This window comes from Catharus ustulatus, chromosome 9 (genome assembly GCF_009819885.2).
Source record: "Catharus ustulatus isolate bCatUst1 chromosome 9, bCatUst1.pri.v2, whole genome shotgun sequence".
NCBI lineage: Eukaryota > Metazoa > Chordata > Aves > Passeriformes > Turdidae > Catharus > Catharus ustulatus.
Window position 1 is genome coordinate 26,067,735 of NC_046229.1, and position 26,176 is coordinate 26,093,910.

Genomic DNA, 26,176 nt, shown 5'->3' on the forward strand with positions numbered 1-26,176 from the left:
CCGGCCCGGCGCGCACTGCGGCGGGGGAGGAGCCGCGCCGGGCCCGGGGCAGCCGCGCCGGGCACGGCCCGAGCCGCCCGCCGGCCCCGACAGCTCCGCGGGGCCCGCCAGGGAGCGGCAGAGGGGGTGAGGCGGCGTCGTACGGCATCCTGTGAGGAGAAGGAGGGGAGGGGAGGGGAGGGAAGGGAAGCTGTGTTGGCAGCGCCTTACGGGCCCCCGGGCTGTCCCCTCGGAGGGAGTGAGGCAGGAGGTGCCGCCCCTCAGCCTCCCGTGGAGAGGCTCCCTCGGAGCCCGGTGCTGCCCGCGCCTCGGAGCGGAGCCGGTCCCGGGCTCCGCTGCTCGGGTCTGGGATCTGGGAATGGCTGGCTGGGAGCTGCGGGTGAAGCTCTCCACAGCTCCCCTGAACTTCCTCTTGGTGTGCGCTGTTTGTGGGGAGGGTGGCGGGGCTGCTGCGCGATGTCACTGCCGCTCCATCCTCGGGCGGGGCCGAAGGTGACTGTCACACAGTCGGGACTGCCTTAGAGAATCACAGCTGTAGCTGCTTGGAACAGCCCTCCAAGCCCAACCAGTCCAAGCTGTTCCCGATCCCCACCGTGTCACCAGCCCAGCGCACCGAGTGCCGCGTCCAGGCCTTCCTTGGGCACCTCCAGGGATGGGGACTCCAGCACCTCCCTGGGCAGCCCCTTCCGATGGCCGATGGTTTTAAAACTTTATACTAGCCTCTGTGTTAAAGGATGCTAGTTTCTGTTTGTTTGCTGGTTCAAAATAAGTGTCTCTGGGGAGCTGTAATCGCTGCCCTTTCTGCTCTAGTGTTCCTTCAGATGTGAATAATTAACCCTGTTGACATCTGCTGTGGCTCTAATGAGAAAACAAAAGAAGACTATTATTAAAGTATTTTTCTCTATGCAGTTAAAACTTATTTTTATTTCATCTAGATCTAAAAACTCGACACAAATAGTAAAGACAACTTTGGTTTTTTTGTAGGATTTGAAGATGTCTAAAAAGAAGCTGAAGAAACTATCTGGAAAGGAAGCCTCTTTAGATGGCCAGGATGACAAAGTAGGAGCAGAAATATTATTTTTATTATCCTAATACAAACTCCTACATTCGAGAGAAAATTAATTGTTTAGCAGCCTTGTGGTAGAAAGATAAATCCAATTTAAAGACAGGGTCATAAAGAGCAGCAGTATATTTGAGTTGGGCAGATAAATGTGTTTTAATTCAGAGGCTGTGAGTAGTGTGGGCAGAAAATAAAGGACTTTTTTATTTTAGTGTATCTTTCTATTTGAGCAAAGTTGGGTTTAATACTGGTACTAAAACCAGAGCTGCATTCTCGGACTGTACTTTGGAGCATATATCCTAATTTTCTGATTAACCACAAGTTGTACTTCACAGCATTTTGGTGAGTGACTCTCAAATATTTTCTTCTAGCCACCGAGTCGTAAATTAATGACCAAAATTCTCAGCATATTCTAGTACATACTCATATCTAGTGAGTCAGCTTTCACTGAATCACTTGTAAAATGCAGGTGCTACAGGAGTTGTCATTTTTCTGGTCATACTTGTGCGTAGCTTCCTATTATTTTTTATTGTTTATGTCCACTTCTGACAAGTTATTTACTCTCAGAAGTGCGATACATAGTTGATAAATCAGTAGTTTAATATATCCACACTTAAATTTGCTAGATTTTTTTCCTATTGGATTTTGTAAGGAATATGTACAAAGCAAGGAGCTTTTACCCGTCTTCTCAAAAATTTTTTGCAAGTGTTAATAAACAAGCATGATTATGGCCTTATAAACTGAATCATTCATGTTGGAAGCTTTTTGATCATAGAGAAAATGTTGTTCAAAATCAAATGTTTGTAACTATTGTTTCTTCCCCTGAACTCCTTGCTATTACTCAATTTGTCCTTTAAAATTAACTTATCCTAAGGTGCTTGATTGTTTTGGGTTTTTTTTTATTTCTGTAATACAGAGGGTAAACACTTGGCTTAATACCTCATACTGTAGAATATTGCCATTGCTAATGCCTCATCAGTTAGAAGAATACTGCTTTAACAGAAAAAAAAAAAAAAAAAAAGAAATCTCTAATAGGAGCAAGGGTCCTGCAGTGTGATCCCAGCATGGGTGGGAGGTGTCTTATACCCAAACTGATAGTGCTGGGAGGAGAGGAACAGTAATAAAATTTGCTTATGATGATTAAATTAGGTGAAAACTTTTGAGAAAAGGAGGTAGGCTGAAAAGAAATATTGAAAACATCATGAAAACTCACAGGTGTCAGGGAATAGGCCTGAAGAGAGAAATTACTAACTGAGTAGCTGGAAATGGCTTTGTTGTCACCAGAAATTGTCCCAGCAGCATCGTGAGCTCCACTTGCCCCCAGGGAGCTCCTTCACTTCTTTCCAGCTTGTGGGGCCAGCAAGAGGGTGCATGTTACCCCAGGGAGAGCCTTTGGAATTGTCTGTCATTCTGTTTTTTCTGTTGCATTGCTGGTATTGGTCCTGCAGCTCCAGAACCAACCCCAGGCAGAAGTTCTCAGAACTGCCTTAATTTAGGAGTCCCCTGGTTTCTGCAAGCCTTTGGTTTTGCATTAAGTGTGGAAGTAAACCAGCTAAGGCCTCCCTAGGTAGGAAAAATCACTGCAGCAGTGACCTAATGGCTCACTGAGTCAGCATACCCCAGATACTGAAGGAGTGAATTATTTGTGAAGGGATGAACTGTCTGGAGTTTTCTTATCCAAAAGAATCCATGTGTTACCGTTCTCTGTTGTAACTTCCTACACCCTGCTGGGGTTTTGGGAAAACTGAGTCATATATCCCAGAGGTGTATAAAAACTACATGTGGGACACATGGTTTTAGCTGAGTGCCTGTGAATTGATCATGGTAGGAATGTTACTCAGATCTGTAGTTGTCACTGTTGTAGTGGACACTGTTGAGTCACATTGTAAACATTAAAGTGCTCCATGATTAAATCATTAAGTGCTGCTATACCTTATTTTTGCATGCACATCCTTGGCACCCTTTGACAGTGTTTCTCTAAGCAGCCAAACCACCCAGTTTTGATGTTATCTTATGAAGGTTTTTTTTTAACTGCAGTTTCCTCTGTAAGGCTCTGAATATTTTTTTCTTTCAGAACTCTGAAGACTCAAGATCTTACAAGCACACTGTGAAAGGAGAAACAGAACTTAAGAGGTAAATTCTCAATCTGACATTAAATAGAAGTACTTAAAAATACAACAATCACAGACCACTTAATGCTGAAGATTTTTTTCAGCCTATTCATCAAATAAATTCTGTTCAACCTGTTCACCATATCTTTATTTGGCTATTTTAAACCTAGCATACAGTAAATATAAGATCAGAGAAAATACTCAGTAATTATAAGAAAATTTCTTAATAAATTTTCATATAAGTCATGATTTCTGTAGAATGTTACTATATTCCCCTCTGTTGTTCCTTTTCCAAGTTCCCCAGTCAGTGCAGGATAAACAGTTTGAAAGCTGTGTGTGTTTTGGCACTGTGTGACCGAGCTGACCTTTTAGGTGACACACCTCCTTTATCACTGAACTGCTATTAAAACTTACCTGTGTGATAAGAACAAACTCGACTGTGTAAGGTGTCTCTCAAACCAACAGTGAATGCAGATAAAGCCTTTTCTCCATTTTCTTAAAGCTAAAGGGCTGTAAGTGGAGAAAGGTAAATCCAAAAAGTGCCATATCAAACTATTTTGAAGGACAGCTGTTGCTTCAAAGGTGCTCATAAATGCTTAGCTCTATCTCAGTCAAATGCAGGTACCTTTTTTGTTGCTCTCTTCCATTAACTGAGCTAAATAACATTACTTTCTTCATAATGTTTCTGTAGATCCAAACCAGAGAAAGATGGGAAAGAGAAGAAGCGACACCAAAGGTCTCGTGCTTGTCACAGTGCAGATGGAAGATCCCAGGAAAAATCTCCGAGGAGAAGCAAAAGCCCGGATGGTTCTTCAATTCAAACTGAAAAGCAGAAGAAAATAGTGATCCAGTTCAAAGCCAAAGAAATCAAACATGGCAAAACCACCCGCACTCCTGATGTGACTGCCAGCAAGGAAAGAAGTCACTCTGATGGAATAGAAGGAAAGAGGCTCTGGCACAGCTTTGAACTTCAGAGGGACAAGGCACTGAAGAAAAAGAGAGAGAAAGCTGAGCTCTGTAAACTCAAGCTAAAAGCAGAACAAGCTATGATAGAAAAGTTTAAGTCCTCTGTGTACGAGGTACCACATAAAAAGGCAGAGGGCTCAAAAAAGCATAGTGAAGATGTCAGAATTCCCAAAAAACTGCCTAAGAGCTCTGCAAAGACTGGGCATGGTGATAGGCCTACAAATAAGGAGCCAAGTGTATCATCTAGCTTCTGGGAAGAAGAGGAGGAAGAAGAATATGAGGACTTGCCTGTGAAAAAGAAGTACATGAGTAAACACAGATCATCACACTCCTCATCTGAAACACGATGGGACTCTTGGAAGCACAAAATACATGGCACTGATTCTCCTAAAGCTCCTGAGCACTCAACAGCTAAAAGAGGAGACTTGGAAGCCACAGCATTATGTTTTAAACAGGTAATGAGAGCCCAGTTCTTTCTATTATGTAGATGTTTCAGGATGGTTTCTTAGTGGCAGATAGATTTATATGAGCAGACCATCTTCTTACAGAATCCAACCAGGTTTCATAACTAACTAGGTGGATTTTTCTGATCCCAATGTAAACGTTGTTTCCATGTTACTCAGCTAAATGTTAAACAGACCAGAAGAGTAAAGGTCTTGTATGTTGGGAATGTGTCTGCACAGATGCTTCCATGGCTTTGCTTTGCTGCTGGGGGTGTGGAATACTTTAAGTATAAATCAACTGGTGTTTTATTTTGATCTGTTACTGTTATTTCATTTTTGAATGAATAAACTGAACCAATGAAAACTTGCTGCCAGACAGAGCACTGCTAGTGGAGTGATGCCAGGAAAGGTTGGGTTGGATGTGGGACTAAATTGGTATGTGTGCTGCAGAACTTCCCTTTTATCTGCGATGGGTTTGTTTCTAAGCTCAGCTTAAGGTGCAGAGCCAAACTCAAGCTGGATCTTGAGCATGGGTTTTTTTTGCTGCTGTTCTGCTGTAAATGCCCAGCATCTTTGGAGATTCTAGTTTGTGTTACTGTAGTGTGAGCATTTTGTGTGTATGCTAAGAGTTATTATTTGCAAAGCTGGGGAGTCACTGAGGTTGGAAGGCACCTCTGGAGGTTATCCAGTCCAGCCCCCTTGCTCAAGTAGGGTCAGCCAAAACTGGTGGTTGCCCAGGACAAAGGATAGGGGGCTGCCTGGTCCAGCACCTTAAATGTAAAACAAAGTGGGAGGGTTAATTTATTAAAAAGAAAGCCATGCATCTAAGCCCTATTAAAATGTTAGTATAGATGCTAATAACTGTAGTTGATGTTCCCTGTTCACTTGGGAATACCCAGTGTTCTCTAGAAAGCCCTCTAAGACTTGTTCTTCCGTTCTGCTTGTTTCTAGAATGTTGCGGTCCTGTGCACATCTGACTCCTACCAAGGAGGTGATGTCAGAAAGTCTGTGCCTGTCCCAAAGGTGAGTGAGGGACTTGTTGAACACTGTAAGGCTGTATTCCAAAACTCCTGATGTGGGGATCCCTTGGACTTCAGTATTCCTTGATATTTTGTGATGTTGGTAAGGCCTGTGTTTGTAGTGTTTTTAATTCTCCCTACAGAGTTCTGAAGACTTTCCACCTCTTGAAGTCAATCAGAACACAGAAACAGACCAAGAGGTTGGTAATACTTTCATTTAAACTTCTGTGTTGTCTTAAAGACCAAGATCGAGGTTGTGTAATAATTCCATGACCTTTCCTAGTATTTGACATTGTTGACTCATGATCTATACTCAAATGTGGAGCATTTATTTAAAAAACTAAGCAAACTTGCTGAAGTGCTGCTAATCAGGACCTTTCTGAGATAAAGAGTGTCTTTCTGTTACCATGTGCAACAAAAGGACCTTCATAGTTGCGCATATGCTCCAGCTATCTCATTTTTTGTCCTCTAACTTTTTAGTTGGAAGAGAGACATATTTTTTAAGAAGTGCCTGTTAGGAAGCTTGCAATTTGTGTAGCAAAAAATATAGCAAAGTTTTGGAATACCATGTGGAAAGGCCATAAATCTTTCTAGGCCATATTTTGGATGTCTTTAGTGGAGCCTGTGCAGAAGTTCTCATATATTTACATTTCCTGGACTGACTTAAAATTTTTTAGATGTAATTTTGAGGCAATTTTAACAGCTTTAATGCAAAAGTACCTTTTTGGGGCATCATTATGAAATGATTCCTTGCAGTGGATTGCACACATGCACATTTTCTCCCTGTAGATGCAGATAGTTGAAGACCTGCACATTGCTCGTGTGGAGAAGAGGATGGCCCTGTCTGTAGTACAGACCTGTGGAGAACTTACAAGCATGGAGATAGATCTTCCAGAACAGGATTTAAATATTTCTGCTGGTATGTCATCATTGGATCTGCTTTGCTTTCTAGTTGCAATAAGTAATTACAGTTATTGATTGTCTAAGTAGGGAGCACACAACTGATTATTTCTGCTGTTTTCTCTTTTTTCTCTTGTTTTCTCCTAGGGGCTTTCAGTTCTGGTCTGAACATCCTAGTGGTGATTGACACAAATATAATGATTAGTCACCTTGAGTTTGTGAGATCCCTGAAATCTGAGGATATACCAGGTATGGAAATATGTTCTGATGAGTAAGACGTTGTAGGAAAAACAGATGTTAGAAGAGTTTCAGTCTACCTGAAGGAAACCAAGCCCTGGGCTCCTTAAAAAGGCAGCAGGTTTCATGCAGAGACAGAAGGCACACACTTGAGAGCCTGGTGTGTGAACCCAGACAAGCTGCATCCTGGGGAAACCTCAGCTGAGGAGCAGAACCTGCTGTGCTTATAGCCCATGTACCTGCTGAGAATCATGGCAGATATTCCCAGGAAAATGCTTAAATTCTTAGCAGAAAATAAGTCTTAATCCTCTCTAAGAACATAATTTAAGCATTTAAGCTCTTACTAGTGATAACTCTGTTTTCTAGTCTCCTTTTAGCATTTCTTTTTCTAGAAATGTAAAACAATCTAAAAAGTGTTGAGTGGTTGATCAGTTGTTACTGTCCTGGTAAAGGTGGCAGAATGTAGCAATTTCTCAGAAATTCAGAATGCAGACTTTGGCTTTTATATCTGCCTTTAATATGCTGGAAAGCTGTTGGTTATTTAATGTTTGCAGGGTTAGGATTGTGCAGGTCAGTTCCTTGTAGGCACATCTGGAATCTGGCAGAGTGCTTAGGGTGCTTTGATGCTTTCAGCTAATGAATGTACTTATTCCCACCACCTGGAAAATACCTTTCCTTAGGGCCTGAGTGATTTTCAGGAGTTTGTCAGACTGTATTTCTTCTCCCAGGTTAGGAATGCTGTTGTCTTTTGTACACTGAAGTGCCTTTTTGGAATACTGCAACTTCCAGTTTCTGGTCCTGCACCAGGCCCACTCTGTTGAGCAGACTGCTGATTCCTGGCCTATTTATTACAAAGCAGATGGTTATTAATGCATTTCTTTTCAAAATTCTGTTCTCATAATGTGAATGAGAAAGAAAATGATTGAATTATTTGTCATGGGGGGACCAACAGAGCAGTCATTAAATTTATGATTTGCCCTGAATTTCATATAAAATCTTTAAAGTTCAGCCCATGCGTACAAATAAAACCATGGTCCAGTATCCACACTTCCTATTCTTTGTTTAGGAATGCTTGTTGGCAATGAGCACAAGCCCTTGCTGCTTTTTTTTGCTGCTTGTTTTGGCATAGTGACTGCTGTGGTCACTCAGGTCAGGTGTGTGCACTTGGTGTTCCAGCTGCTGTTTTACCTTGCTGCAACATCTTACAGCAGGTTTGTGCCAAGGTATTTGCTGCAAATGTGTGTCATGTTTTCAAAGTATTCTGCTGATTAAAATTGTCTCCCTTTTGTTTGCCTAGTATTGTCACTGTTCTGTGTAATCAGTGTAGTGCCAGATTGAGGTTAGATTAGAAAGAGGGAAGTCAGCCTGTTTCAGCTCTTTTTGGAATGCTAGATCCTCTCGAGCAAGGACTGTGAAAACTACTGGCAAAAAGGTGTGAACTTGCATAAATGTGATGCTAGAATTGAAAATTCTCTACAGTAGTGTTACTCCTGCAAAAACCTTTGTTTAGTGGTGTTTCTTTCCTTCCAGGAGTTGACAGACTTGCATTAATAATTCCCTGGGTCGTCCTACAAGAGCTGGACAACTTGAAAAAGGGGAAAATGTTGCAGCATGTTCGAGACAGAGCTATCCCTGCAGTGCAGTTCATCTACAAGTGTCTCAAGAACCAGGATTGCAGACTGTGGGGGCAATCCATGCAGCTGGCTTCTCAAAAAATGTGTAAATACACGTGCAGTCTGTTTGTGCTGGATTCACATTTCATCCTTGCACTTCACCCAGTGGCAACCTTAGAATTCTGATTTTAATGGAGACTTCTTCACTCTGCTGTTTGCTAATTAAAACGAGCTAATTTCTTGGTGCGGCCTTCAGAGTGTATCCTGGTCTGTGGCATGCAAATGTCTTCACTGTCTGTTTTACCAGTTGTTTCTCACTTTCACCTAACACTTGTGTCCTCGCGTGGGGAGTGTTAAATGTACAGAGAGCACCATGAGTGCCCTGAGGTGTTTGTGAGGCTGAGTTGTGCCCATATCCCTCAGCTGTGTGCACTGCCTTTGCAGATGGGCTGAGCGATGAGAACAACGACGACCGCGTCCTGCAGTGCTGCCTGCAGTACCAGAAGCTCTTCCCACAAGCTCTTGTCATCCTCTGCACGTGAGTTCCTGGGTACCTTTAGCTCTCCTGCCACACTGCTTTCAAATCAGGGCTTAAAGAAAGGGCAGTTTCTCAAGTGAGCTCTTGAAAGGACAATCCATCCTCTTAAAAACTAGACTGGAAGGATATAATAAACCACTACAATTTGAGATGGAACCACCTTCATGAGCTTGAGGCCTGAAATAGAATGCAGCTTAATATTCAATTTTAAAACTTGTTAAAGCATAGGTTTTGTCAAATTTTATTCTGATTTCTCATCTTACTGAAGTTACAAAGTAGAAAAAAATATGTGAGTTAAGGATTGAGATCCAGTTGGAGACTTTATCCCTGTTCTCAGCCAGGTGAGCAGAAGCAAACAACGGGTTAATCTTAGAAAGAGGGAAGCAGGGGATGGATTTGCTGCTGTTCCTGTTTGTGAGGATAACAGCTGACCTCTGGACATTGATTCTGAATTTGATATGAGCAAGTGAAGCCACCTTGAAGGACTAATATTCCTTGGCTCTACTTGCCCTGGTCTTGGCTAGAACCAGTTCCTGCACAGTTCAGTGAGTGGGGTTAAAACTCTGCGCACTGTTTGGGTTGTTCGAGTTGACACAGTCAGTGGCTGCTGAAAACAGTTTCAGTCTCAGTATTCATAAGGCAGTGATGGTGATTTTAGGTTTCACTGATCAAAACAGGAGGTGACTTCAGAACTATTTTTCATCCAAAAATGCCTTTATCCTCTACCAAGACAAGCAATGGGAATTTTTATAAAGTACTGGGCTGCAGCTGTGTCTTGGATTTTAAAAGAAGTTCTGCTAGAGCAGAACCTCAGAGTGGCATCTGGGATAATGATTTGGCCAGCAGAATAGTTAAAAAGGGTCTCAACAAGGAGAATTAACTGTAGCCATCAAATAAGACAGTACTGTCTTAGAATTATCACCCAGTTTGCTTTCTGAGATCATAGCAATTAAGCATCACTGCTGTAGTAATTGCAGCTATTGTTTTCTTAAACCTAGACCCTGAAACACTTTTCAGTATGTTTCTCACTTTTACTTTCCAATTTAATATTTTGAACTACTTCTAATCACTCGAGAAAGAGATTTTTGTCTGTATAATGAAGTTCACAAATTAAGTTCTCCAAATACACTTTTCAGTGTGCTGCTTTCATTACTTTTTTTTTTTTGAAAATGAGTAATTCTTTTCTAGGGATGATAAAAATTTGTGTAATAAAGCCATTGTGAGTGAGGTCAAGGCATTCTGCAAAGCTGATCTGATCACTGCTCTGCAGAATGTGAGTGCAAACAGGCCCCAGAACTCTGAGGAGCTGCAGCAATCAAAGCAAGGTGAGTCTGGAATATGCTGGTTTGTGAATGTGTAAAAATCAGTGGGCTAGAGGAAGAACAACTGCTACTATACCTTCAGTTTTCCTGTGCTTTGAATCCTTAGGAATGTTTCTTGTTCAGGAAAGGTTTTTTCAAGAGTTTTTTGAAAGTTCAAGACGTTAATTAAGCCATCTGTCTGAATTCTAGGAAATTAAATTGCAATGTATTTTTATTTTATAGGAAAATAAACTGCATTAGAGTAACTTTAAAAGTGTCCTGAACTTTCTGGGACTGAAGGAGGTTTTCTCATTTTTCCAAAGATGCAGGTACAACTCACAGAGCTCAGAAGTGATCCTCTTGTGCTTGGCTGTATATGATCTAAGTTATTTAAAGAAAAAAGAAATGTGGAGTAAGATCACTAATGAGTAATACTCTAGGGAAATTAACCTTCTTAGTTAGTAGCTCTTAATTAAAAATACACACAGTACAAGTGGATATAACTAGAAATACTTGAAACTTAGTTAGGTGTAGCACGTCTTTATAAACTTAAGTGCAGTCTGTTTTTATTTATGGGGACAAGTTCTTCATGTACCATCAACATGAATTAGATAAAAACCCATTTTCAATAAATACCTTTTGTGTCATTGGTTTGACAGATGCAGAACTTGGGAAGACAAGAGGCGATGCTGGTTTTACTGGACAATTCCCAGTTGTGCTTCCAGACCTTGAAAAGAACTTAGGAGTAGCTTTGTCTTGTATTTTGGAGACTGAAATGAAACTTGCATTTGGAAACCTGTGGATGGAGGTGGTTTTTTACATCATCTTGCTTGATATTTTCATTATTTAGAGGTTTGAATGTCCTTGGTGTTTTGTTGCTGTTAATACCTGTGGCAAGCCAAACCCAAGTCATCCAGGTCTCTGATATCACTGATAGGGAACAGCTCAGTGCCCACTTCTAATATTTCATTTTATAGCAAGATTATCCTGTTTGACCACTAGTGTGCAACATGTGCAGTGTTTTAATGACACAGTAACAGTGGTGCTCGTTTCTCAGTGTGAAGCTTCAAAATTCTTTTTATTAGTGGTATTAAAATTCTATTTCAGCTTTTCCAGTCAAGTAGATCCCTGCACTGTAAATGCATCCTGCAAGAAATAATTCCATCAGGTTCTGTGTAATATCATGGGATTTGTTGCAGGCATTTCTTCCCTACCCGGGCAGATGTGGATAAAACTGTTCACAGCTAAATTGATTCCAGTGCAGATACAGAATCACAAGGGTACTAATGAGACCCTCTGAACATGCTTGCAAAAGTACTGTTTGCAGAAGATAAATACCTATGTACAAGGCACTTTCAAATCATCCATGCTTTACTTTAGTTTCCATTTTATAACTGGTGGGGGGTTGTTAAAAGTTTAAATTTAATACAGATAAGCCTTTGTGGCTTTAAAAATCCCCTGAAATTGTGGGGTGACTGTTGTTTCAAAAGTTGCCCTGATTAGCTGCTAAGCTTTTAATGACTTCTTTATTCACTTAGTTAATTTCTTTTAACATCTCTTCAAACACTTGGTTTAACTTCACCAGTAGTGAATTCTCAATTTTTGTTCAATACACGAGTTTTACTTCATGCATAAATAGTCAGTGTTTATTTTTACTTTGTTACAGTAGAGGAAAATCAAAGGTGTATTTATTGTTGTTCTTTTTGTTCTTGTTGCTGTTGGCTTTTGTGCACAAGTAACTCATTAGATCAGTTTTGAGATAAATCAAAAGTATTAAGAGTTTTTGAGGAATGGGGAACCACAAATCATGAGACTGTGCATTGCTTCTGAATGAGCATCACTGTTTAACCCATGGAGCTGCTGAATCAAATCTTTATTAACAGGTAAATTTGTTTAAATGTGGGCATGGTCTTATTTCTGAGGAATCACTGAAATTCTCCTTCAGCAGTCACAAATCATCACATTCTTGAAGAACAGAGCAGTTGTGGAATATATAGGAATATGTCTAAATGAAAATCAGCCTTTGAATTTATAACATACTCTCTTCCAGATCTTGTATCTGAAGCCACCATGGACCTTAGCAAATCTGCTGAAGTGTTATAAAAAACACTGGGTGGCTGTTTTTGGTTATGTGGTGCCAAGGAGTTTACTTTCAACCATTGAATGTCTTTCTGAACACCTTTATGCAGGTAACAGTCCCTGAGAAAGCTAATTGTAAACTTGTAAAAAGCCTTCCTGTTCTGGTTTGAGTTATAGAACTGACTGTGTGTATTAGTAGTCACTGAAAGTCTCTGAATTATTTTTAAAAATCAAATAATCCTTTTCCCTCCTTTGCCCCTATGTTACATGTGACCAAATGATCTGCATTTGCCAAAAATTATGGAGGGACAAAGGATATTTAATGTGATATGTGAGGGCAGGGAGGTTTGTTTTAAAAAGAAGCCAAGAAAAAAAAACCAACAAAAAAAACCCCAAAACAAAACAAAAACCGACAAACCTTTCATTTGTTTAAAGATGTCTGAGCATTTGATTTTGGCAGACAGACCTGATGAACTCCCCCAGAGAGTGCTGGGGCACTGACCAGGCTGCCTAGGAAATGGGCACAGCCCCAAGGCTGCAGAGCTCCGGGAGTGTTTGGACAAAGCTCCCAGGGATGCACAGGGTGGGATTGTTGGGGTGTCAGTGCAGGGTTGGAGTCTGTGATCCTGGTGGGTCTCTTCCCACTCAGGATATCCTATGATTTCTTGGTTCTACCTCTTTGGGATATTGCTGTTCTGCAGAATTATTTTAGATATGCCAGTTGATCCCCTTGCAAGATCCCAGGATAAACTTGGAAGACATGGTTAAGGAGCAGTCTCCTGCATGTTTCTCTGAGATTGTTGTACCTGATGCTTCTGTTTTCCTAGGCTTTTCATGGGCTTCTCTTAATCTAGGTATTTGAGTATTAAATTTGCCTGCCAAGACTGTTAAATCCTAACTTATTTTTTCTGCCTCTTACATTAATGTCTAAACATCAGATAAGCCATTAGACTCCTCAACAGTGCAGATCCTGCTCCAGGAATCCAAAAAATTGCTCCATGCTTTCAGCTGCAGGTCAGACTACAATGGTGTCCTGCCCCAGGCTTATGCTGAAGTGACAAAACTGTGTGAGACCTTCGGGGAGGTAAGGGCAGCTTTGATATTTGTCCACCTTCCCCCATCCTCAAGTTGTTCCACATTCCAAACCTGGCTTATATTTCTTAATTACTCCCATCATTTCCACTTAGTACTCCAGGAAATGTTGCTGGAGTGTTTTCTAAATGAAGAGACCCCAACTTTAACTTTTATTTTCATGCAGTGAATATCTGCTGATACATTTTTTTCCATAATATAAATGTGTTAGTATTGGAAGGGTGACTGAAAACCATTATTTAGTCTTAGTTTTCTATTGCATTTGTATCTGATGGACCTTAGAGATTAAACTTGCTGTTTCTCCTTCTGACATGTGTCCCGTACTGTTCTTAAGTATGTTATTTCAGCTTTCATTGTCTTTGTAGCTGAAGAAGGGACTCCCTTGTATCACACGGTTTGTGATGGTTACTGGGGGTTGTCCCGACACCTTTTGTGTTCTCAGTAGTTGGTCTTCACTCCCAGCTCAACTCTGAGTTGCTGTGGAGGAAATTCCAATTGTTTTGGTTTATGGTTACTGTCAGTTCTGTATGTAATGGCTTAAAAACTGGAGTCATGAGCATGGATGAAATATTTGGATTTATGGGAAAGAAGATAGGTCAGAACAGCTGTAAAGAGTTCTTGGTGTCTTTGGAAAAGGCTGAAGGGGAAAGAAAGAAGGTGCAGCAACCTCTGTGTGATGCAGTCAGCCCTGAAACCGCAGTTCTGCTGCCATGAGAATCAGGCTGTGTCTGAAAGCTTGTGAAGAAGGAAATTCTTCCCTCTCAGGGTGGTGAGGCCCTGGCACAGGGTGCCCAAAGTACCTGTGGCTGCCCTTGAATCCCTGGAACTGTCCAAGGCCGGGCTGGACAGGGCTTGGAGCAACCTGGGCTAGTGGGAGGTGTCCCTGCCCATGGCAGGGGGTGGGACTGGATGGGCTTTAAGATTCCTTCCAGCCCAAGGAGAGAGGCTTTGGATGCAGAGACTATAACCAAGGTGACTCCAAGAGTTCAGCCTTGATTTCTTGAGCATTGCCTTAAAAAATCTGTAGAAGTGTGTAGATTCTGGTGTTCTGCAGTTAGGAACCAAATACATTGATTATTTGTTTGCTGAACTGTTTTATAAGGTGAGGGCAGAGAGTGAGCAGGATTTATCAGAAGACATCATGGTTCTTTCAGAAAATGCTGCATGTGAAAAAATGGAAGCCACTCTGCCCAATCTGCAAAGCACTGAGGAAAAAGAGCTCCATCCCAGCTTTCATGTGGCTCAGGAAAACAGGCACCAGGAAATCTGGTCGGTCCTGGAAGGTGTTTGGAACACCATGAACTTATACAGGTACAACTTGCTAAAGGGGCTCAGAACTAACACATAACCTGAGATAACTTTCAAACAAGCACATTTTAGAAACTGCTTTTTAACTCCATAATCAATCTAAAAAATTTTAAAAATCACACAACCTGTCACACAAAAGTTGGGAGCATGTGAATTTTTAAGTCAGTCTGCTACTCTTTTTCTGTGCAGCAGCTGAAATGAGTTGCCCTGGAAAATAAAGTTGAAAACTCCACAAGTTGAAATATCCATGAAAATCTTGTATTTATCCATAAAATAGCATCTGAAATCTTGTTTTTCTTGTGGTTATTTTATTTCCAAACCCAGTGGAGGTCTACTGGCTTATGCAAAATTCTATATCCTGTTTTAAAACTTGAAAATAAATTTGAAACAGAAAACATTTTGTTGTTAAGCAAAATTCTTCACATTCTGAAATGCAGAATCTATTGAATTTCCTTTCTCATGTAAACTCAGAATTGCAGGAAATTACCTCTCCTTCCGTCTAGATCTTTTACCATTGCTTTTATTTTGGTTATTTTTGAAAAATCTTGTGTAAACTCACTGCAGTGCCATATCCAAATAGATACTGTGGTGTTTTATTTTGTTGTCTTACTCTGGAATCTTTTCCAAGGAGGGGCTCTGAACCAGCCAAGCTCAAAGGAGCTCCATTTCTGGTGGTCTGTAAGGACTGAGCTAATCAGCAGTAATAACTCCATTTTCTGCACTGCCATTTATTCTGAGACTGTTTTAGATAGTGTGATTTATATTTTACCTTTCTGTTTTAATGGACAAAATACAAGCACAAAACAGACACTGGGATTTCTCTGCTTTTTTATTAACTGCTTTTCTGTCTCTTCTTTATATCTTTTGAATTTCAGTATTGAGCTGTTCCAGAAGCTGGACCCCAGTGCAGTGCCCATGGCTGCCAAGGCCTCGTTTGAGGAGGCTTTTTTGGGGCTGCAGAAGCTGTTGGCAGCAGTGAAGGACATCCGTGAGGGCATTGGCAGGTGAGCACTGCAACTGGGCATGAAGTGTGTGACAGGCTCCTGAAGTCACAAAAGTGTGAAATACTCTGTATGCTTGGTGACATGATTTGCAGTAAAAATCCTGCTGTCAAGGCTGCCTTGAACCATTGGTAGCAGAAGATCATGAAAGTATTGCAGAGATCTCTTGTAGGGAATTGCCTTCTGTGTCTGGGATTTGTTTTCCAGTGTTTGACCAGTGTCATCTCTGCTCAGGTGTAACTGCAGCTATTAATGATTCATGATTATGATTAAGATAAATACATCAGTTCTGATGGCAGGAACTTTGAGTAATCCAGGGCATTTGTGTTTCAAATGTGAGGCCCACTGAGGGGCAATGTTCCAATAAAGTGAAGGATGTAAAGGTTTGGGGCTTTGTGTTCCCGGTTTGAGTGTTCTTCATGACAACCATAACAACAAAAATCAGCTGCATTCTCTCTTTAGGCAGGATAATATTCCCTCTGTCTTCATAAAATCACAGAATCCCAGAATGGTTTGAGTTGGGAGGGACCTTAAAGCTCATCCAGTGCCACCTCTGCCACAGGCAGGGACACCTTCCACTAGCCCAGGTTTCTCCAAGCCCCATCCAGCCTGGCCTTGGACACTGCCAGAGATCCAGGGGAGCCACAGCTTCTCTGGGCACCCTGTGCCAGGGCCTCACCACCCTCACAGGGAACAATTCTTTCCCAGTGTTCCATCTAACCCTGCTCTCTGGCAGGGGGAGCCCCATCCCTCCGCCCTTTGTTTTACACCACAAAAAAATTGGAAGTTTCAGGAAGAATAAGGAGTCTCCTGGGTTGTCTTGGCTTAGTCCTTTTCTCATAGCAGTGAAATATAAATCCATTTAAAGAATTACAGACTCTTTCAAACATAAATAATCAAAATATTATAAAATTAGAAGCAGAAAAAATATGGGTAGAAATGTGAGCTTGAGCAACTGAGTGCTGATATATTCAATTTATTGCTGGTGGGTTTTTTCCTTCTAAGGAAATTGTTTCAATAAATCAGGTTGCTACTCAACTTTGCTCTCTTCGTTCCAATGCTTAAGTTTTTGCATCTTGGGGTATCTGTTTATAGATGTGGTGGATGAGATTAAATGGGCTTATGGAATGTTCAGGGTAGCTGTTTTTGTGTTGCGGAGATGTTTCATTGAAAACTGTTGGTTTTCTTTGTGTGGGAGAGCTCTGTGAAGATAAAAAACTCCTCAAATACACAGGCTGATTGTTAGAATGGAGTAGTTTTCCTGGACACTTTGGAAATGCCTGCTCTGATGTGCAGGTTTGCAGTAGGTGGCATCGTGGAGCAAGAAATGGGGAGAATTTGCACCAAGCATTCACTGCATTGGCCTTGAGTGGAGGCATTTAAGGGAGTTTGGGAGTGCTGAGGAGCTTTTCCAAAGAGCCAAGAGCCAAGTTAATGCCTCAGTGCAGTTTTATGAATATTACAGAGTATTAAAGCAAAAATTCAGAAGTTTTCATAGAATCAGAATGGTTGGAGTCGGAAGGGACCTTAAAGCTCATCTTGTTCCATCCCCTGCCGTGGGCAGAGACACTTCACTTTCATTTTACTCTAAAGCTGACCTTGCAGCATATTTGTTTTTCTTGATTTTTGAAAAAAAAACCTTCTCAGTGACTTAATCTAATGGCATGATTGGAGAAAAGGAGGCACTGGGGAGAAAACTGTGAGAAAGTTCTGTCTTGAATATTTGGAGATAACACAACTTTTAGTAATAAAATACAGCTGATTCTGTGGTACATTCTGGTCCCTGCTGTCCAGAACAAAGAAGAGAGAAAATGTCTTGTGGAAGTTTGGAAGCTTTACCTGTAAATTATATTGGAAGTTCAACTGCATTAAAAGTTTAGATTTTCAGATTGTTGAAAACAATTAAAAAAGCATGATGATGCTTTTTGAGATAAATGTAATGATACCCTTAATCATAAAAAATACTAGAGCAATAGCACTACCCCAGCTATTCAGGATTGATGGCCAGAACATGTTAATGACAAATACAGATATAGAAAAGGGAAAAATAAAATAGCTGTTTCATTGGAGATGTGTCAGTAACAGCTTTTGGCATGTTACCCTGTTCTGGTAACTGTTGTAACACCATGCAGGTTTTTTATTTCATCTTGGGTTCTTCCTCTAACAGCATTGGTAGCAGAGTGGTGTTTGTATTTGCACAATTCTGCATGCCAACAATGACAGCCTTCAACTCTGAAATTAAGAACAGTCAGTACAGTTAGCATATTCTAACTGTATTCCTTTACTGTTGGTAATGAGCAAAGGGTATGAGACTTCTGAAATTCAAGCATCCAGTAAAATTGTGAAACCATTACGTGATTTTAAATAATTTTGGATTGAGGATTTGTGAGTGTTCTCACTGGTGTTTTATATTAGTATTTGGGTTGGGTATTATTTGGAACCAGTTAATTGGAGCACCTTATTTAAGGTCTCTTAAATTAACTCTTTAAAATAAAGTAGGGGTTTGGATTAGCTGATGCTTGCTCTCAGCTGAATAGAACTTGTGATTCCAAGCTTTTATGTGCAGCCATGGGGAACTGGATCTTGTCTTCATATTTCCTGACAAGTTTCTTTTAGATAAGAAATCCTTGTTCATAGAAAAGAAAGAAAATTCAGTCTTTGTTGAATTGATACAGTTATTTCAACTTGGATTTTTTTCTTTTCATCTGTTGGCTAAAAAAGAATGTTTTTGTTCATATGCCAGATTTAAAATCACTCACAGCTTATAGCATATGCACTTAGATACAGGCTTCCTAAATATTTATACTAATATGCTGTCACCTGTAAAAATATTTCTCTGTTACTGACTGCATAAGGAGCCTGAATTCTGCTTTTCTAATATTTTCTCTAAATAGAATTTCTCTCACACTCCCAATAGTTTGGAAAAACGTGGTTTAGTCAAGGGCTGCATAAACGTTTGTAAATTAGAAGTGTAATTTCTTATGACTTCAGTAGTGCAGGAGAGTATTACTATATCAGAGCTGATGACTGAATTTAAATAAATTAAAAACAATTTTGCAGTTTTACTAGTTTTAGTACAGAATTCCACAGATGTAGAGAAACTGTGACCTCTTTATTTTTTCAGCTGCTCAGTGGAGGAATTGAGGTTTCTTTTCCTTGGTGTCTCATTAGAGAATTGTCTTCATTCCCTTAGGCTCCTGTGACAGTTAATAATTTCTGCCATAAAGTCCCAGTAAAGTCTCTGGATGAGGAGCTCTGCCTTTAATCTTGCTCTGCACACAGTCTCTTCTGGAAGTAAAATGGAGATCAGCTCCCTGTTCAGAAAGTATCAGACATTCCAATCACTACTTGTTTGATCTCTGTGGTTTCATGCATTTAGGTGAAACCCGAAACTGAACTTACCTGCAGCTTTCTCTGCTGCCAGGCCCAAATGGAAATGTTCCGTTGTGCCAATTTTAATGACAGCTGTAAGAAATAAAACTACAATAGAGCTGGAAGTGGGCAGTGCTCCCCGAGGGGCAGGGCAGAGGTGCTGCTGTGCAGCTGCTCACACCGAGGTGCCTTTAGAGCAGTCAGAGAAGTAAGGTTTCAAACAGGGGTTGTAAAAGCTGTGCTGCTTTGAGCCTGTGGGGCCAGAGGTGCCAGCAGGGGCTGGCAGCTGAGACACTTCTGCAGTGACTGAAAGCATGAGCTTGGCTTTGGGGAATTTCCCAGCTGGCTGCTGTGGAACCAAACCCTGATCTGTGCTGCATGGAGCCCCTCCATGCAGTACTGTGAGGAATTGGTAATGAACCACAGGGAACTTTGGGGTTTCCATTTCCACTTCCATTGCTTCCTTGATATCCAGGGAATGAGGTTAAAAGGGGCTGTTAATCGTGAGGCTGCCTTTTCTCCCATCAGATCCCAGCCTTTTAGGTGGAGCTCTGGATTTGTTAACTGGTTAATGCTCTGTGCCAGCCCTGCCAGCCTGAGCTGAGACAGAGGCACAGCTGAGTGGGACAGGCCCCTGGTGCAGAGCTTCCCCCAGGTGTGGCAGGGGATTGATTGCACACAGTCCCACCAGACCTCCCTTGTCCCTGCCCTCATGGGGTCCTGGAGCAGCTGGAAGGCTGGCTTTCACTGCCACTTGGGTTATGGGCTGGGCTTTTTAATTTCTACTTGATAAGTTCATTTCTGCTCCTTTCCAAATAGCTTTGCTTTCTCCCAGGTCTTCTCTGTGCGCAAGTAAGGAACCACCTTTCGAGCCATTTCCTATCCATTTCTGTTTCTTATTGTATCTTGCACCTTGTGTTTGGCATCAATGAGTGACAGGACAGGAGATAAAGAAACATTGGGAGTGGTTTGGGAAGCACTTAAGATAAAATCAGCAAGTCTAGCAGTTCTCCCTCCTTGCCCCCAAGACAGCATTTAACCTCCAGCTGGTGTGAGGTATCCATAGTCATTTCTTGGGTCTTTCTGTGACATTCCCTTCTTTACTTCACATGCTCAGTATTTTCTGAAAACTCTGTAGAACCACACTGGAGTTCTTAGGTTGAAGCTGAAGTATGGAATGGGGGTGTTGTAGACTGGTGTTCCAGGCTGTGCTGATGGAAAGGCCAAGTGATTCCATGGATTTCCACCCTCTGCTTTTGAACCAGTGTGGAGAGAGGAGCAGCAGCAGTGGTTAGTGCTGCAGTGGTCACAATACTGAGGTTCACATGGCTACTTAGAACAGTTTGATGTAAAAGCCTTTGCTTAATGGATTACCGATTTAGAGGAAGTTCTCTGGACATAGTCCTGTAGTTGAGGCAGGCATTTCTTCACTGAAGAACTTCCGTGGAAATGAGGACAACTTGATGAAATGAAGTAACAGAGGCAGAGTCAATGCTCATACAGACAGGTCCAGATTTTCCAGTGTATGCCTTCCCTTAAAATGTCCATTTTTCATAGCACATGGTGGTGCCTTCAGGCAGTGAAAGAAAGGAGCATGAAGTGATTGAAAGCAGTAAGGAGGAGTGGTGCTGAGAAATCATTGCTCTGCAGGCAGGAATGTGTCAGTTTTATACAGAAGAATATATTCCCAGGCTGGAGCTCTATTGCAGCCCCTATTTAGCTGCAGACAGTACTGGCTGTTTCATGAATGCTGACCTGTTGGGAATCTGTGGGGGAAGTTACAGTGCAGGCTCTTCCCTCAGCAGCTTCCCAGAACTCTGTGTGGAGTAAGGGCTCTCCCCTCAAAATGACAAATTGTCTTTTATTTGGAGCTGCCTGTAAAACTTGGAGCCAGATGTCAGACTTCTCATTCCATGGTACAAACCCAGAAACCATTGGCATCATCCAAGCAAAGGCCATAAAGAGGTACAGGATTTAACATTAAGTTACTTGGATGATTAATTTCACAATTTGTTTTTTTTCCCCAAAGAACTGGAGGCACAGAGAGTTTGTCCATCCACCTGAGGTCTTGCAGGGATACCCCTGAGTGTGTTCCCTCCATCCTTCCTCTGGAGAGCTCCCATGGCCAGGTTTTCCACCAGCAGCTCTGTCACTTATTCATGTGTGTCCTTGGCACAGCAGGAAGAACGGGGATGGACAGGTTCTGCCCCAGCATTTTGTGATGGCCTTGGGGTGAGGTTATTTGTAACACCTTAGCTTTTATGTTGTGTCCACTTGTGCATCCAGGCTGATGGCAGCAATCATCCCTGGACTGGAGGGAATGATTCCATGAGGAATCAGCCTCTCCCAGGCTTGGGATGCTCCACTTCTGCTGATGCAGGTGGTGGGTGTGACAGGCAGGGCTGGATAGCCTGGAGCTGCTGGGGGGGAATGGGAGTTGCTGGGGGAATGGGAGCTGCTCCAGCTCCCAGGATTCCCAGCGTTCCCATGGAGGGTTCCTGGCAGCTTTTCCCTGCCGGGGTTTTCCGCTGTCACAGCCGATTGTGGCTGAGGTGCCCGGGGAAGGCTCTGAGGTGTTTTTAGGCAGAACAGCCAATTGGTTCCCTTCTTCACTCCTAGTTGGCAGATTTGAGGCAAACGTTTTGGGAACTGCTTCCTAGGAATGGGGGGAAGAATGTGTGACTAATTTTTGGTGATAATTCCTATGAAGAATGATGAGAAAGAGCAGCAGTTACAATGAGTCCTGTGCTGTGTCATGGTCTTCCAGCCTGCTTCAAACACAGGGTCCTTTAACTGGGATTTTAAAACTTACTCTGTTACTTTCTTGTTTTCTTCAATTCCTAATTAATTCATTTATAAATGAAGCTTACAGCTTGCAAGAGGAGGGAGAGAAGAATTTGGGCACTTTCCCATGGGAAAGTAAATAGAGCTTTCCCCAAAAGATTTTTGTCTTTTTCCAAGTCCAGTCATTATCTTAATCATGATTTAACTATGTAAGACTTAAAAATCAGAATGTTACCAGTATTTCTTAATATATATAAGGTGTTACTTGTGTTTAAATGTTGATTTTATAGTACATTTTGCAGCATTTAGGAGGGTTCTGCTTTTCCTGGTAAATGCAAATGAAGTTACACTGAGGTGGAATAGATGCCTAAATAGATGAGGATAATTAATTTTGTAAAAAACCAACTTCTTTATTGGATGGGGTTCAGAGCCTTGTGGAAAAGGGTGTCCAGCAAGGTGCTTCATTAAAGCCACCTCTCTTCAGCTGCCACATCCCATTGGCCCTTGGCAGTATTGGGTGGGAATTGGTGGTTATTAGAATAGCAAAAAGGGAGTTGCAGCATTTGGGTTGCACATGGGAATCTGGAGGGAATGAGTTCAAACTGGGCTGGGAATGTTGTGTATCCTGGGAAGCTTTGCTGTGGTTCTGTGTGAGCCCATGGGCCTCCTCACTGGTGGGCACCAAAGGACTTTCAATTAGTGCTGGGTTTCCTCCCTCCTTGTACAGAAATGGCTCACAAAAACATGGAGGGAATTTTTAATTAGAAAAAGCCTCCAGAAAAGTGCTCACAGAAATAATAAGCTCTTTAGTTCTGTTAGAGTAGTGGAAGGGAAAATTCTTCAAAGTTCATGAGTTCCTTTTTGTTCAAGTAATTTTTTTTCTCTTGAAGATTTCTGACTTATTTTTTTAACTCTTTGATAGACTCCTTTTCTACTTGCTTGAAAGTCTCCCCAAACTTTTCTTTTTCAGAATTTTGACCCCAGCCAGCAGTTTCCAAGATATTTGGACCCTCTATAGCTTCCTCAGAAGACATGAGGTATGACATTTTCTTTGGTGCTTGATCACTTCACTTACAGCTTTTATTTTATGTAGCTCTGAGGTTATGTCTCATCATTGTATTTCCTTTAAGAATTTTGATTATTTGCTCTTATTTATTAGTTGCTGAACATAAAGATAGATTTTGGTTGGATTTCAACAGATATTTGAGTTGTGTGATTTGCTGAGTGTTCACTTGGTGTGAAGGACTTGCTGTTAAGAGTAAAAAGCCTTTAAATTAATGTTTTTAATAGAATATTTCTGTTTAATATGTTACTTATTTCAGGCTTGCAGTGCTCTGCTGTGCAGGGAAATAACTTGGAGTTTGGGCCTTCACATATATTTTTGGAATTGATGCAAGTCAGAACTTATTTCATTTGACATACACATGTATCTTTGTGTATGTGTATCTAAATAAAAATAATGGGTAACTTAAGAGGGGAGGAAGAATTATTGAAGGTCTTTTAGATTTGTGGAGAAGTGGTTAGAAAATGGAGCTGGAATTTGTAATATTAGATTTTATTACAAGATACAGGATGACTTTTTCAATGTATTGTCCCATTGGGAGCTTGTTAGGGAATGCATGAGCTGTATCTGCTATTCCTACTGTATAATTGTAGCAGACAAGTGATGCTTGATAAATGACTATATTAATTCTTTCTTCTTCGTTTTAGATCAATAACAGTCTGAAATTCACTGCTGAGGAACTGTATGAGTGTGTTTCACAGGAGCTGTACAGGTGAGTTGTTACTGCCCCCATCAGGGGGTTGAGACAGCTTTTTTACCTGTATTAACCAAAGGAACATGAGAGGAATCATCTGGGTCAATAAAAATCTCCCTTTGTAGGAACAGTGTAGAGAAAATAAATGGGGATTTTTAAAATTCCCTTTTTAATTTTAATGCCTGATTAACAAAGAGCCAGAGAGGACAGAAACTGAATTGGAGATAAGGCCTACATGGTGATTTTCAGCTGTTGGAGGTGAGGTGTTGAGCCCTCTTCCTCTGCCAGTGGTTTCTGGCTCATTTCTTTATGAATTTGTGTCACTGAAGGTTTGTGAATCCAGGCTCTGGAGGTTTCTAAAAGGTGATCATGGATTTTTAATAAATCTGAGCTGGCTAATAAAGGACAGGTAACTGGTTTGTTGTGTGAACATGAATGAGCTGTCCCTGGCCAGGATCAGCTGAATGAAAGGCTGGAGGGTGAATTGCTCTAAAAAGCTTCCTTTTGCCTGGATTGATTCTGGGTCCTTGAATCTTCTGTGAAATTCAACGTGCAGGTTCCAAGATCAGGGGGCAGTTACTCAGAAGGAAGACATTCAATATTTGTATCAGTAATAAAAAGCAGTTTAAAAGCTTCACTCCCACAAATTGATGGCTCTAGACCTCTATTGATACAGGCATAAAGGGAACAGTGTGTGGAAATCTGTGCTCAGCAGAGTAAAACAAGTACTTTGGACACTGCCCTGGCAGCCCTCAGGCTGTGCTTGGGAAACTCAGTGATTGGAGTTTTCCTTTATTGAGGAGCAGCTTTTAAAGTGTCTTTCTAGAAAGAATCTTTTGGAAACCTGAATTAGGGTGTGTTTATATGTGATCAGGTTGAGATAACTCTTTAGAACGGGTCCAAGTCATAAGGGGGTATATCCAGATCCTTATTTTGAGTTGTGAGTGCAGAGTCAGTGTGTGAAGGATGGTGTGAACTGAACCTTCCAGTATCACAAATCTCTCCAGAAAGTGGATGTCTCCTGCCAATTGTTCACTTTACCTGCCCTGGAAGGGAACAGGAGCTCTGCCTGTGGCAGCTGTGGGTTTCCTGTTGTAGGGAGCTCATGTGAAATCCTCAGATTTTGCAGCTGTAATCCTAAAAGTCATTGCTTTTGCACTGCTTGAGTTTGATGGAAACGTCCTTGAAAATTTAAGGAGTATTTGTAAAGATTGTTGTTGTGCTGTGTCCTGCTAACCTTTCTCTCCTGTCTCCCAGGGAGAGGCTGGAAGTGGGCTGCTGCCAGCTGGCACAGCTGGAGCAGATGCTGGAGCAGTGCCAGGCGTCCGTGCACAGGGAGGCCGAGAGCCGGGGCTGGCTCTGACCCAGCTCAGCCGCGTGAGCTCCGCCTGCTCAGGGGGAGCAGAGGGAGGTGCTGGAGGAGCCAAAAACCTGCCGGCTTTTTTTCCTCAAAGGTGCTGGGCTGGGTGGGAGTTGAAGGGAAAACACAGTTACACGTGGATGTGAAATGTCGAGATTTCTGCTGAGAGTTCTGTTCACTAGTAGAATGTTCTGTTTGAGTCGGGGTGGATAGCCATGGATAGCCAGGAGAAGCAGCGCTGGTTTGGGATGCAGCAGCTGTGCTGTGCTGCTGTGAACAGCCAGCATTCCTGTGAGGAGCTGAGCAGTTAACAGTTGTATAGGAAAACCCTTCTGTTTGTTTTGCTGATACTTTACAAGTCACAAGTGAGAGAAAGGAATCTGTTGTGTCACCTGGGACTCGGAGGTCAGGAAGTAGCTGAGTGCAAGGCCAGGAATGAAGGACTGAACCACAGACACAACGTGTGTGTTCTGTGCAGTGAAGGCTTAGAGAGGATGTATGGGCATGAATGGGCAAAGGAGCAGATGCTTGTTTTTCCTTAAACAGACACCCCACCCTCATGCAGGTGTTTGTCCCTGAGGCCTTTTTCAGAGGAAAAGGGCGTTTCTCCTTTGTTTATTGTAAGCATTTTATTTTCATACAGTGGAAATCTGCTAGCAGTGCTCTTGGGGAAACTCCTTATCCTGCTCTTGCCCCATCCTCTTGGAAAGTGGGCCTGGTAGTCCCTGCTCTCCAGGTGACATCCCTCTCTGGTTGCACTGTTGGTTGCTTTCCAGAAATGCTTTAAGTCCATGAAACTTTCCAAAAGCCATTTTCTAAGGCCTTAATGCTACCTCTTCTTCTTGTGTGTATTTGTACAGAGATGAGCTGACTGGCAAAGTCCTAAAGTGTCTATTTTGATACTAACTTTTGGATGTATTTGTAAATTCTTCATTGTAAAAATGTAATTTATTGTTATATTAAACAGTGGTTAATTCTAAGTGGCTCTGTGCTAGCTCTGCCTAGTCCCTGTGGATGCAAATGCAGTGTAGTGTTGCCCAGGCCCCCTGCCAGGCAGTGGGGTGGAATTCCTGTTGAAGCACAGGGGCTGTGCAGGACTATTTCCATGGAACTTCTCCAGCCCCGGGAGCAGGGTGGGGCCCTTGGCTCCAAGGGGTTGATGGGGGCACGTTGTGTCCCGGCCCTGGCCCAGCTGCAGCATCTGCTGGCCATGCTGTGGGGGCAGCTGGCTGGGA

At 41.9% G+C, this 26,176-nt stretch overlaps 1 protein-coding gene across 4 annotated transcripts; it reads left to right on the top strand.

The window, feature by feature from the left end:
* Positions 1-57: 57 nt before the first annotated feature.
* Positions 58-25,921, top strand: SWT1 (SWT1 RNA endoribonuclease homolog). 4 transcript variants are annotated; one of them, XM_033067844.2, is made up of 19 exons: positions 58-126; positions 985-1,059; positions 3,135-3,193; positions 3,863-4,592; positions 5,532-5,603; positions 5,743-5,799; positions 6,389-6,518; positions 6,647-6,748; positions 8,267-8,455; positions 8,794-8,887; positions 10,076-10,212; positions 10,848-10,996; positions 12,239-12,377; positions 13,206-13,351; positions 14,462-14,670; positions 15,543-15,671; positions 22,795-22,861; positions 23,535-23,599; positions 24,839-25,921. In XM_033067844.2, exons 2-19 carry the CDS (start codon positions 994-996, stop codon positions 24,942-24,944), a joined length of 2,646 nt encoding a protein of 881 aa, XP_032923735.1. In that variant the 5' UTR covers positions 58-126; positions 985-993; the 3' UTR covers positions 24,945-25,921. The 4 variants fall into 4 exon arrangements, with proteins under 4 accessions (XP_032923735.1, XP_032923737.1, XP_032923738.1 ...); XM_033067846.2 differs by having other exon boundaries at positions 65-151; XM_033067843.2 differs by lacking the exon at positions 58-126 and adding an exon at positions 819-891.
* Positions 25,922-26,176: the final 255 nt, after the last annotated feature.

Excerpts from the sequence above, each read along its gene's own strand:
- SWT1 (XM_033067843.2), top strand. The coding sequence starts at position 862 with ATGAGAAAACAAAAGAAGACTATTATTAAA. Across the intron at positions 4,593-5,531 it reads CAGCATTATGTTTTAAACAG|AATGTTGCGGTCCTGTGCAC; the intron begins GTAATGAGAGCC and ends GCTTGTTTCTAG. Across the intron at positions 6,519-6,646 it reads GGATTTAAATATTTCTGCTG|GGGCTTTCAGTTCTGGTCTG; the intron begins GTATGTCATCAT and ends GTTTTCTCCTAG.